Source organism: Plectropomus leopardus, chromosome 11, assembly GCF_008729295.1.
Source record: "Plectropomus leopardus isolate mb chromosome 11, YSFRI_Pleo_2.0, whole genome shotgun sequence".
In the NCBI taxonomy this organism is placed as follows: domain Eukaryota; kingdom Metazoa; phylum Chordata; class Actinopteri; order Perciformes; family Serranidae; genus Plectropomus; species Plectropomus leopardus.
In genome coordinates this window covers 34209058-34223421 of record NC_056473.1, presented here as the reverse complement: position 1 = coordinate 34223421, position 14364 = coordinate 34209058, and the positions used below count along the sequence as shown (strand labels likewise).

Genomic DNA, 14364 nt, shown 5'->3' with positions numbered 1-14364 from the left:
TGTTAAAGAAGACATATAGAATAATGTGATTTTGGTTAACCATTTATAAAACAGAGAATTATGGCCACGTTAGATATACAGATAGATAGATAGATCATTTTTATCTCTAACATATGTACATACACAGATTTACACACACAGACTTACATACAAACACTTATATATCCATATTCATGTTCAAATACACACATATTCATATATATTAAACATAATATTGTTAAAGAAAAACAAGTCTTAGATTATAAGAATGAAGTTATAATTTTGAGGAAAATTTCACATTATGAGAAAAAACATACATTTTAAAGAATAAGTAGCACTGTTACAAGATTAATGTCATAAATTTAAGAGATGAAAAATCCGAATGTTACTTGTAATGTAATGTGAGAAATAAACTCAGAATTTTAAGGTCTTTTTTTACTGAAGTGTATGTTGCACATGGTATGTTCAAGGATCATCAGAAATTTGAGAATCCATCAGTAATTTTTGCTTTTACAGTTTCTGCCTGGCACTTTTAATTATTGCTTTCAAATTGGACAATAAATAAATATAAAATGCAACCATTTTAAGTTGTATGCCCCTCCTCCAGACCAACATAATAAAATTAGATGTCCTTCTAGCACTGTCAGTGAACTCTGCTCTTAAAGGCTGAATTCAAACAGCTTGTATATGCAGAAAATAAAGTGTTTTTGCAAAATAGCTCAGTTGCTGTCTCAGACTGTCATTGTCCCCCTTGTGCAGTTTTACACCCAACAGTGAAACACACTGTTTACCTTCAAAGACACACAGTGATGATGAGCACCCACTTTTAACTGCGTGATACCTCCTGTTACACAGACAATCTTTGACTGGACACAGAAAGCAACATGTTTTTAACTCGCACTGAACCAGAGAAAGAAGAGAAAAACTTAAAGATGTACGCTCACAGGGAATGCATGGTTAATAAAAATAATGCGCTTATTGATAATAACAAATAACAAATGGCGGCACTTTATCTCACAATTTAAACAGCAACAACAACAGGGCACCAGGAAATTACACAGAGATGGAAAACAGTCACACCTGCAGACGTTATTTAATACATTTTCATTTTAATAATTTAATATACTATATAATTATAAACATACATTCCTTTCGTTTTTTTAGCTGGAAATGTTACATAGAAAGCCATTTTGTCCACTTATATTAATAAGGGTGAACAAAATATTAAAAAACACATGCAGTTAATCACAAAAACTACAATTTAAACTGAAACTGAACATTGGACTTTAACAGAAACGAAGGAAAAGTTTACTGCGGGGCTGCTGCCTCAGCACTGGTTTAAGTTTAGCTGTATTATATTCATATTGTATATTTAAAAGTATGTGTAAATAGCCTGTGTTTACAGGCTGTAATTAGAAACACTGACGCCACTAGAGGTCAGTGTTTCTCTGGTGTGTTTTACCTCTGATCAAACAAAATTACAGCTTTATATACAGAAAGAGTTATCAGCAGTAAAAACAATATATACATTTAAGAAGCTGTGTGTGTGTGTGTGTGTGTGTTTGTGTGTGTGTGTGTGTGTGTGTGTGTGTGTGTGTGTGTGTGTGCGCGCGCGTGCGTGCGGTGTGGAGTGTATAGCTTCATGATTTTAATTATTGAGGTTTTAATCTCAGTTTTTCAAGATTATCAAGTCTGATTGATTTTGACTGACTGCCTCTGCTGCAGCTCCTGACACCACGACCCAGTAATTACACCGCACCAGGTGCAGTGTATGTACACAATGTCTGTACATTGCTGCAATGTGTGTATTTATTAATTTTCATTCAAATTTACAGCTCTACTTGGATCTTCGTCAGGTCAAATGGTCAAATCTGATCTGACGAACATCCAAGCAGGATTGAAACGTGTCTTCAGTAGACTTGTGTGTAATGGAGTGAGCGTGCAAACGTTACCCTTTTCCTTGTGTAAGTGGAAAAAATATGAATCATTGTCAATCATATCATAAATATACATATAAACATATAATCTAACATGTTCAAGAGTTGTCAGTTTATGCTGTTGTAAAAACTGTCTCTTGTTTCCTTTTGCCACTGAGCTTTTAAACACAACATCTCACAAAATATCAGTTGATAAAGTATTTAGCTGCCTCCGTCCACATCCAGTGGACACACAGAGACACAGTCATCCAGCTGGAGTGGTGTTTGTTTCCATCTCATTAATGTAAATCCAGTTTTCACTCTCCTTTTACCTCCGATTTTGGTCTCCACCACCTCCAGGGAGATGTTTCTCTTTCGTCACCACTTCTCAGAGTCCTTTAAAAGGCCCCCGAGCCTCATGTTGAGATCCGTTCCTGAGCACCAGTCGTCACGGTGATGTGGAGTTGGACTCGGGGAGGACTGGCGCCCAGTCAGGGTACACATCCAGGGAGAATAACGGGACTCCCCATGTGGCCACGGCCAACAGGGCGGCAAGGACGCCAATCACGTTTACGCCAAGCCCCGCCTTCACCTGCAGCAGCAATCACACATTAAAGTGGTGGTATAACGTGGAGAATTAACCCTTTGAAACCTGAACTGAAGTGGTTTGTTTTCTTTCAGAAACACAGGGAAAAGGCAACGATCAGCTTGGCAAGAAATGTTCCATAAATTGCAAGAAAAGGGGGACAATAAAATTACATAAAAATTAGACACACACACACTAAACTACATTCATAATTATAATTACTCCATATTTAAAATATATGTTACAGAAAAAACATATGTAAAACAATATATAAAATAAATACATTTATTTATTTTAGGTTTTTTTTCAGCACTTTTTCTAGGTCATTTTCTTGTCTGTTTTTGTTTTTTACTTTTCATGTTGCTTATTTTCGGGTCATTTTCTTGTAACTAACTAACTTTCTTGTAACATACTGACTTTTTGTGTGTTGCAGCACATGTAGCCTTTATAATGCAATAAAATAAATCTGCTTTTTGTCACCACACCTGTTTGTGTGTTTGCACCACAGGACCTACCATGTCCATGATGTTGATGTGTCCGTAGGCGAACACGACGGCGTTGGGCGGGTTGGAGACCGGCAGCAGGAAGGAGAAGGACGTGCAGAGGGTGGTGGGGATCAGGACGTACAGCGGGTTGACGTGGATGGCCTCAGCCTGGAGAAAGACGAATCGCACAAACACAAACATCTGTCAGATTATTCGTCATTTAGAGACAACGGTGATCAAACGGGGATTGTCTTTTTCTCCGTCTGTCTGTCAAACACAACAGGTTAATCATATTTCATCATCATATTTCATCTCCCCTTCATTCTTTACAACTTCTATGAAAACAATCAAGAAACATGTTAGTCCGCGGGTTTCCATTACAGAATATTTTGGAAATGTCAATAAAACAGAATTGTGAGATGACTGTGTTTACACTGAGTGATGCTCTACGACTTCTCCTCTCGTGATAACACTCCAGTAACCATGGCGATGGATGTTTGAAACATCAGCAGGTTTATTTATATTGCAGCCACCGCACTAGCCGTCATTATTTCTAATCCAAAGCCACGTAGGCGTGTTATGGAGCGATAATGGAAAGGCGAGCCCCTTATACGTGGGAACGGCCACGTATGAGGGATTTCTGGGAGCTGATAGTCTACAATTTCACAGAGGAATTGTGGATTCAAAACTTCAGATGATCCACTCAACCTTCTCAGAGTTATGTGATGCAGTAACAGCTCTTGTAGCTCCTGCTGCATCATGAGGGAGCCAGTTCCTACTGACAAGCACATCCATATAGCATCATGTGACCTAGAAAAGACTAAAAAGTGTTTCCATTGCAGTTTTGTGAAATATGGCTTTTTCAAATCGCCTGAAATACCACCTCATGCAAATGTAAAAACTTTATTTTACTATAAATGCAAGGCTTTTTTTTATTTGCATGTTTCCATTAAGCATATTTTACACTTTCATTTTGCACAATTTTAGGGTTAATGGAAACCTGCCTATTGGGAAGATTTTGTCAGGTTTGGTACTAAAATCATATCAAACATTGTCGGGGATAAAAGTATAAAGACTCTGAGTTCTGCACCAAACTATGATTCTCAGGTGCTTTACTTAAACATTTCCATTTTCTGCTACTTTACATGGCTAACTCTGTTTGTATATAATAAATGTTGTTTAAATATGATAAAACACACATGTACGCTGACTGCAGATCAGTTTCTGTGCTCCATCTGTCTGGATGCTCATCAGTGTCCCATCGTAAAGAGGTTTTTAACACCTGACCTGAGCAGCAGGTCGATACTTTCATCTCTCAGAAAACAACCAAGTCACGAGATTAGAAACTCCTCAGCTGGTCACTGAAGGTATTAAAAAGCATCAGAAATCAAAAACACAGCTTTGAGCAGAGAGCCTACCAGAGGAGAGAGGATGGGCAGGAAGATGGTGATGGTGGCGGCGTTACTGGCCACTTCTGTTACCGTGGTGACGATGAGGCAGGCGACAGTGATGGTGGCCAAGACTGGCAGATCACCCAGAGGTGTCAGCAGCTCGGCCACCCACAGAGACAGGCCCGACTCCTGCGCGCGCACGCACGCACGCACGCACGCACGCACGCACGCACCGACGCACGCACACACACACACACACACACACACACACACACACATTATGACGTTTTAAAGCAGTTATAATACATATGTCATACCGTGCATGTGTATGGCTGGTTATAGCAGATTAAAGGGTTAGTTTCCCCTAATTAGAAAACGACATTTTCCATTCTTTCGTCATTTTTGTGAAAGAAAATGTAAAACGCTGTGAGGAACCAAAGGTTGAAGCGTAAGGTTTATGTTTCACACAGAGACATGCGGCGTACCTTTGTGCCCTCAGCGAGTGCAAAGCCTCCGCCGACCAGCAGCGCCACCTTCCACGGCATGGAGGTCTGGAAGTCGCTCCAGGAGATCATGGCCTCTGGAGGGAAGAGATGGAAAATATATCCTGCTGACGCCTTTACAGAGGCTTCCACTCTAACAGCTTATCAGTAAAAAAGAGCAAAATTACAAGCAAGTCAATTATAACTACCTCAAAACAGCACTTCAGTAGAGTAGCTGGGTAAATAAACTTAGTTACATTCCTAATTCAGTTACCCTGTTAAGCTGTAACCTGTCATTTTAATTACCGTATCTTCTGGAGGGTCCGTAGGCAGGAATGATGAAGAGGAGGAGGCCCAGCAGCAGAGCCACGGTGGCCTCAGTGATGTAAGCTGAATGTCTGCTCGAGACAACGACAAAAAAAACCCCAAATTCAATTTAAATACGTAAACAAATATATGTCATGTGTTGAATGTGTTATGTGAATATGTCAAACCCAAAACCTCACTCGTTTTGTTTTTGTCCTAAAATAGGTGGTTACTAACCAAACAGGAGGAAATACTTCAGTGACACACAACTTATGGCCCGCGGGCCAAATCTGGGCACTGATTGGATGCCAGATGGCCCCCAAAAACATTTTCAAATTCACAATAAAGAAAAAAGTGATTCACACTGGGAATTGTTTTTATACTTTTAGTATACATAAGATGCCAGAGTGCATAAAACAGAATCAAAATAGAGCTTATTTATCAAAAATAGTACCAGTGGAGGATCGCCCACAACCCCTGACAGAGGTCCTAGCTAAGACACTTAAATCCTAGAAATGTCCTGAAATCTCACAAATGTCCTAAAATCCAAAAAATATCCTAAAATCTGAAAAACATCTTAAAATCCTAGAAATGTCTAAAAGACTTAGGAACATCCTAAAATCCTGGAAACATCCTGAAATCTTACAAACGTCCTAAAATCCAAGAAATTTCCTGAAATTGTAAAAAAATCCTACAATCCTAAAAATGTCCTAAAATTCTAGAAATGTAGAAATGTCTTCAAATCCAAAATATGCCCAACGTATGTCCAAGGCACTGAAATCCCCAAAACATCCTAAAATCCAAGAAATGGCCTAAAATCCTAGAAATGCTGAGTGGCCTCCTGACATTTTAAAATGGCCCCCAAGTAAAGCGAGCTGAGAATCACTGAAATACTGCATTTTTTGGGGACTATTTTCAGCGGCGGACTGATCCATAGAGCTGCAGGACGGTGAGTGAAACAGAAATGTGACTCACTCAGGGAAGAGAGAAGTCCAGCCCGGCATGAAACCTGGAGATCTGGTCAGCCACAACAACACCGTCAGCAGGAAAACCACAGCGGTCACCATCTCCTGAGAACTGAGTGAAGGAAGGAGGGATGAAAAGACGGATATTAGAAAGAACAGAATGATGTGAGAAGATGACTGGATGATGGATAAATACACATGTGAATGAGTGAGTGTATGAATGAACATACAACAGTCTGATTCAATTATTCAACAAAGGAATACACAAAACAACTCAATGAATTAATGAATAAATTAAAGAATCGGCTACATGAATGAACGTCCCCGTCAGTGTCCGCTCCGCTCTCATTCGCCACCGCTGACCGCACTGGTGTCCCCGCTGGTGTCCGCTCGGCTTTCATTCTCTGCAGGTGTCCACACCAGTGTCCCCAGAGGTGTCCACTCCACTCTCATTCGCTGCCAGTGTCTCTGCCGGTGTCTCTGCCGGTGTCTGCTCTCATTCTCCATCGGTGTCTCCACCGGTGTCCGCTCCGCTTCTCATTCTCCGCCGGTGTCTTTGCCGATGTCTCCGCCAGTGTTATCGTCATCTACTCTCATTCGCCGCCAGTGTGTCTGCCTATGTCTCCGCCAGTGTCATTGGTGTCTCTGCCTATGTCTCCGCCAGTGTCATCGGTGTCTTTGCCGATGTCTTCGCCAGTGTCATCGGTGTCTCTGCCGATGTCTCCGCCAGTGTTATCGTCATCCGCTCTCATTCTCTGCCGGTGTCTCTGCTGGTGTCCGCTCCGCTCTCATTCGCTGCCGTTGTCTCCACCAGTGTCCGCTCCACTCTCATTCTCCGCCACTTTCGTTACCACGGTTACTTGTTTCACTTTCTGCTCCATACTGTGTGTAGAAGTTATAGCTCAACACACACTTCGTCTTCAGTCTGACTGGAGCTCCATCAGAAACATGACTTAAGAAATATTTACACATATACGGTAGTTTAACTGAATGAATGAATGAAAGAAAGAATGAAAGAATGAATGAATGAATGAATGAATGAAAGAATGAAAATGATCACCTCATGGCTCCCAGCGACCTGTATTCTTCTTCTATGACTTTTCTTGCTGCGGTCTCTTTGTCGCACTGCTGTCCTCCACGTCTACACAGGAACCTGAAGCTGTGAGAGTGTGTGTGTGTGTGTGTGTGTGTGTGTGTGTGTGTGTGTGTGTGTTGTCAGTACACACAGACACATTATATTACTGACAGATGACACTGAATCAAATGACTGACTGTGATTGGTTAAAGGCACACTGAGAGGAGGTGGCTCCAGCCGGCTGATAACTGAGCGTGTGCAGAGGTCAGCGGAGGTCACAATTAACCTGTTTGACACCATCACACCGCTAATGCTATCATTAGCGCCACACTCACGCCTCGGGCTTTAAAATTCTTACTGTCTTTTCTAAACACGAGATTAAAATAAAATGTAAAAAGTTTGGGAGCAGCTCAGCCACCGCGCGTGTGTGTGAGGACCACAGGTGTTATGTCATCTCTATTTATGACTTTCTTCAACATGTGCAAAAAGATAAATGATGGAAACAAATAGTTCAGCGTATACTGGCCTTGGACCGTATCTTCACAACAATAAAACACACAGGAGATAAAAATGTGATAAAGCTGTCATAAAAAAATGCAAACAAGGGAGATAAAACAGAAGATCAAGCTGATAATTCAGAGGGTAAATAAAAAGAACTTATGTAAAGACGGGAGGCGAACGAAGCAGAACGCGTAACAGAATCAGATGAAATGAATAAAAACACAGAGAGGAGGCGATTAGCGGAGCAGACACTCACTCTGAGCCAATGAAAAGCCAGAACAGCCAGATCCATGTCAGCAGCAGCATGAGCACACTGATGGGCAGGCACAGCAGCAGCCAGTTTCCAAAGTTAATGCAGTTGCACTCTGGGTAAATCCTGAATTTAAACACAATGTTTGTTAATTTAATGCATTTTTTAAAAAAATGCAAACAGAAGCTTTGAATCCTTTTGGTTTCTTGTCCTTTAATTTTCCAGCAGACTGAATTAAGCAAACATCCTTCACAGGAGAGTAAATTAAAATTGCAGTTTTATATTTAGCAAATACCACCTCTGACACAGAACGAGTTTTATTCATTTTGCTTCAATAGCTGGATTTTCTGTGTCTGCCTTTCCCTTTAGATTTTCTCTGTCTCACACACATTCGCTCGGCGTGTCTGTGGCTCCACTCACTGGTTGATGTACTCAGAGAAGATGAGGTTGGGCGAGGTGCCGGGCAGCGTGGAGATGCCTCCGATGTTGGAGGAGTAGGCGACGCTGATGCACATGGCTTTACACATCATCAGGTCTGCTTTACCTCCTGCTGGGAGCTGCAGGCTCAGCGACCTGCAAGACAGCGCCGAGGAGAAATGACCTTCAAGCGCTATTCACAGGAGATGAAATGATAGCTGTGCAGAGTTCATACACATTAACAGTACATTTCCATGACTTTTCCATGACTTTCTATGACTTTGAGGGAAATTTTAAAGACCATACATTCCCTGAAACGACTGCTGACACTCCCACCAGTCTTTCATTAATATAGAGTATTTTTTTCAAATATATATAATATTATTAAAAATAATTAATTCAGAAGAACTCAGTATAACTGAATATTTAAATATAACAAAGGGCCTATTTGTTATTTATGAGAGGTGGAGGAGTGTCAAATACATTTTACATACAAGAACTGTGAAAGGACTTATGTTTATATTTTTGGCTGTAGGAAAGGGGAATAAAACATTAAACTGCTTTATTTTGTACTGCAGATTTTGACAGAAAACATGCAAAGTTGGAAGGCATGTTTTCTTCTTTACATTTTTTTTTAATTTTGCAATTTTTAAAGGATAATAGGCATTTTTTTTAACTTTAAAAATCACCAAATATTACCCAATTTATCACAGTCAGAAACTGCAAAAAAATTTCTAATGGTCCTGAACACATCACGTCTTATTATAAAGGTTTGCGAAACATTTCCATAACTTTTCCAAAACTTTCAGGGTGTATTTAGTTTTCCCAAAACTTTTCCAGGCCTGGAATTTGCTTTTTGCACATGACTTTTGGAGAGTTTTTCATGATCATATAAACACTGGCTGTATTATCAATAGTGATATTAGATGAAGTAAGAACATAGAACTCATTTAAATAATAACATCTAATTAGCAATATTTTTGTAGTATTAGTGGTGTCAAACAGGGCTGTGAGTAAAAGTAATCTGAATAGTAGTGGTAGTGATAGTACTGTTGTCAGTAGTAAAGGCAGTGGTAGAAGATTATCAGCAGGAGCAGTAGCAGCAGTAGCAGAGATAGTAACAGCAGTAGATATCGGCAGCAGTAGTATTAACAGCATACAGCTGCGTGTGGTGCGGCACCAGTGTGCAGAAAGTTTTCTAGCATGTACAGCAGTCGATATAGTACTACATCATGTTTTCTCCAGGTTCTCATCCAAATTCGTCAAATACTGACGTGTATTAAAATATACTTCTGCTTTCACAAGAAATGATAACTCGTCCTCAACCCGAGTCGTCACATGCTGCCGCTCTGCAGTGGACTTCACGTCTGCATATTACGCTCCAGATATTTTCTGCATCTGTTGTTGACGCTTTGGGATGCCGCTACCGTGATGTACACACAAGCACATGGTGGGATGACGCTGCACGTGGTTATGTTTAGGCAACAAAAGCACATGGCGACCAATGCCGGGACGTCAGCAAACGAACATGCTCACACAACCAAACTTGACTAAACGCAGTCCCTATCAACAGTAAAATTCCATCTAAAAGTGTCAATAAAAGGAGCAAGCTCGGTCAACCACCAAAAACAGCAGTCAAAACACAGAAATGTCAATAAAACGAGCGCTCACGGTCATTTCCAACCATAAAATGTCCTAAAGTGCCACAGAGACAGTGCAGTAAGAAGGAAGATGTATTCCTATTTGTTGTATTATGGAAACGTGCATAACTTTAAAAATAAAATAAAAGTAGCGATAACAGCGAGAGCAAAGTATTCAGATTCAGCAGGTGTAGTAGTGGTTGTAGTACAAGCAGTAACAAAAGTTTTATAAAAATATATATATATTTTGTTTTTGGTGTTATTTGTACCTGAGCTGCATCAGGCGGTGAAACTGTCTGCATCTGCACACATGTGAAGGTCTGTTCAGGAACATCTGGATGCTTCTCGTCACTGAGAGACAGAGAAATAGAGTGTGAACAAATACTACATGTACTGACAAAAATACTGCAAACACCCACAGCCCACGGAGACAGTGAAGGCACCACAACAGCACAGCAGAAGTGATCAATGAGCAACAATGAACCGTACAAAAACACAATCCTCACATACCTCAAAATGTCTTTCATCTTTTCGACATGGCCGTCAGTTTCTGCAGAAATAACAGACTGTGGTTGATCAGCTTCTCTTTGTTCTTTAGACAACAGTGTCGCTATAAGAGGAAACATCCCCTGAACTATTGTTTATCCTTTCCAAAAACCCCCAAAACAAATCAGCTTGATTTCTGTCAAAAAGATGAAGGCAGGCAGAAATGACCCAGAAATGACCAACAAATTTGTAAAAACTTGAAAATTACCTTTAAATTTAAATTAAAAAACAAATGAAAAAACACAAGGAAATTACCAGAAAAAAAGTATTAAAAATGATAAAATATAATTTGTATTATATTTCAACCTATTAAATTTACCATTATAATAATCATACGCAGAGTTTGTGGACATGTTTTATCAATTTATTTAGAATAATCTTCTAATTTCTCTCTCGGGTTGTTTTCTTGTCACCTTTAACTAATTTCTTGTAATTTGCTCATTAGTCTTTTTGCATGACTTGAAGAAATCTAACCTTTGCTCAGGTTTCAAATGTTTAAATGATTGTGTCTGTATAAAGCACAACAAAAACTGATGTCCATCCAGGCTTTAAAGGGTTAAACACAAGCAGCTACACAAGAACTGTGTTTACTCAAAAACTGGTAAAAGTCCGACTTTGATGATTATTGATCTAATCAGTATTCAGGAGTATGAATCTGATGAGGCCTCCAGTGTCAGTTTTTAACACTCAGTGGTGCTACCAAAACATTTCAGCCTCTACCAAAGAAACAGAGAGGCCGTAAAAACACTTAAAGTGCCGCACTAATGACCTTTGTAAGGTTTTCTTGGTTTGAGTGTTTGTTCGTTTGTATAAAAACAGAACAAAATGTAAAACCAGGTACCGTCCAGCTGCAGAGTGGGGTTGTCTTCGCCGGCACGCCCCCCATCGTTGGCCCTCAGGAGCTGCTGGAGAACAGCCTCCACGATGGGCATCACCATGGTAACAGCCGAGGTGTTTTGGACCCACATGGAGAGGAACGCACAGCCGGACATAAAGCCCAACATCAACCTGGAGACGACAGCAGCGTCAGAGCAGAAGCATCCACAAACACTTTAATCTGCAGCTCCCCAAAATACTTTTCCCTGAGCCTCCCTGAGTGACTCAGAGAAAAAGCATCAAGTGTTCAAGGACCATCGGAAATTTGAAAATCCAACAATATTTTCTATTTTTACTGTTTCTGGCTGTGATAAACGGTGCAATTTTGACAATTTTATTTTGACAGACCAACAAGTTCAGAGGGTGTGGTTTCTTTAAAATCACCAAAAACCTTAAAAGAATAAATGTAGAACAGACAAGAAGTTGCTGAAAATGTTTAAAGACAAAAATATAATAATAATATGACAAAGGTTTTAAATCACCAAAAATTTTAAAGTAAAAAATATCACCAAAAGAAAAAAGAAAATGCGAAAAAGGATTAAAAGACCAAAAAAAAGGCAAAAGTTTTTCAATTACCATCATAATAAGGAAAAAATATTGTCAAAAATTTTAAAAGAAAGAAAATCATCAAAATTAATTTGAAAAAAAATGCCAAAAGTTTTTGGGTTTTTTTAAATTGCACCAGAAAATTTAAGGGGAAAAAAACCATTTTCTCTTTAAAAACCATTGGTTATTTATCATTGGATAAAGAAAAATACAGCCATTTCAACTAAATTAAACTGGGTTTGACATGCCTCCCTCTTATTGCACCACCTCTTCCATCATATAAATAATGAACAGTCTCTAATAATAATAAAGAGACCCGGATCTAATAATCTGTCATTCTGTTTACACTTTTACTCGTCTAAATGTACTTAGTTAGATTCTGCCACTTTTAACAAAAATACAGACTATTTTTCCAACTCTATTTAACAAATGTTCACTAATATAAGTTGTAAAATATTGTGTTTCAGCTACACATATTTCTAACATCATAAAAATAATGATTTAATGATGCCAGAGTGCATTAAAAAGCATAAACACCGAGCTTGTTCATCAAAAAGGAGGAAATGCTCGTGGCGCTCACCATGCAGGGTTGACTCCCACCATGGTGACGAGCCTCAGGGCGATTCTGCGGTGGAGACCCCACTTCTCGATGGACGTGGCGAGGCAGATGACGCCCACCAACAAGAGGTGGAAGTCTTTAAAGTACTCCTTCGCCACCTGGAGGAGAAACACAAACAGAGATATTTTAGTACGTTAGTGAGCCAGGCTGGAGGTCCATTTCTAGTTTCTTCATTAGTTTTACAAATCTCAAACTTCCTAAAACTTTTTCAAGTTAAAGAATAGCAAGGTGGCCTTCCAACAGACAGACGGACTCACGTCGGAGGACTTCATGATGCCGAAGGCAGGGAAGAGGATGGCGGGGAGCATGGCGGTCATGGACAGAGGAATCACCTCGGTCACCCAGTACATCGCCATCAGCAGCAACACGAAGGCACATTCTGACTCCTACAGGGACACAAAAATAACACACACACACACACACGCACGCGCACACACACACACGCACACACACACAGAGCTGCTCTTTTTTCCCCTTTTTTTTTGCATTTAATTTGTCATTACGCTCGTTTCAGACAGTTCATTCATGAAGTGGTTGCGGGTAAAATGAGGGAACTGATGATGAATGTAAATCCAGTCCCGTTTTTAAAGAAAATTTGTTGTAATTATTTTAAAAATTGTAAAAATGTCCTGAAAACTATATTTATGTTATAATATCCTCATATTTGAAATATCATATAAAAAAAACTTTAATAGGTTACATGAAATTTTAAAACGCATTCCTTTTCAAGGTGACACTGATTATGTCCATGTCAAATTCACATTGTCAAATGTGATTTTACTGAACCGTTTTTGAGAAATTTAAAGGGAAAGTCAGTAGATATTATGAAACTCCTAATTTCATCCTATTTATTTATCACATTTATGGTCTGACTCATTGGGTGTTGAATGACACCAGTAAGATGTGGTTTGTGTACAATAACATTCTGTTTGAATATAAGTTGTTAAAATTTAACAGGTGTTGCTGTAAATAATGTCGGTGTTGTTTCATGTAAATTTGAGCATCTGTTCAGTTTAGTTTGTGTTGCTGATATTCAGGGAAAGCTGTTAATGATAATTTTTGCAATAGTCCGGTTGGCGTCGTATGAAGGAGACTCACCTTCGTCCCAACGATGAGAGGAAGAGGAAGCAGCAGCAGCGGCGTCAGGACGACCACGGCGACGCTGCGATAGTTCCACAAACCTCCTCTGAACGTCCTCGGCATCCTGCTGCTTCTGCTGTCTTTTCTCTTCTGCTGTGATTCTGCCGTCTCGAATGACTGACCCGCCGTGGAGCTGGCAGGAACACCGTGTCACGTTGGTGTCACACAGTGTCACAGAGGGAGTTCGAGGTCACAGAGTTTTCTTGAGCAAGATACCAAACATGCTCACTAATCGCCGGTTATCTCTGCAGGAACGTAACGGTGAGATAATAATGTGACACGGCCGTTAATTTATGGCGCTTTAAAGGAGTTTTAATCTATATCTGGCAGTAAAAATGTGTTCATATCTGAGTGGTTCAATTTAAAACTCCGTCTGTTTGGAGTTGTTCTTCTGGACAACAGTAAACATCCTGAACCCTGAAAACTGAAATCTGTTTTCTCATCTAACTCTAAAGACGACGGCTAAAGAGAAGATCCCAAAACATTTACCAGACTCCTTTAACCGTTTGAAACCCGAGCAAATTGACTTGATTTCTTTCAAAAACGTGGAAGAGGCAAAGAGCAACTTAAGAAGAAATAACCCAAAAAGTGCAAGAAATAGGCAAATTATTATTTTTTGCAAATTATCTGAAAATTTGACAAAA

At 39.7% G+C, this 14364-nt stretch overlaps 1 protein-coding gene across 1 annotated transcript; it reads right to left on the bottom strand.

Annotated features, from left to right (window-relative positions):
- Positions 1–2343: 2343 nt before the first annotated feature.
- On the bottom strand, positions 2344–12951 carry slc13a1 (solute carrier family 13 member 1). Its single transcript, XM_042496492.1, is given in 15 exon segments — positions 2344–2487; positions 2997–3134; positions 4385–4546; positions 4843–4937; positions 5146–5237; positions 6121–6222; positions 7171–7269; positions 7943–8062; positions 8357–8481; positions 8483–8509; positions 10263–10344; positions 10504–10543; positions 11381–11547; positions 12542–12678; positions 12838–12951. Coding segments are annotated over 15 exon segments (1629 nt in total). The 5' UTR covers positions 12937–12951.
- Positions 12952–14364: the final 1413 nt, after the last annotated feature.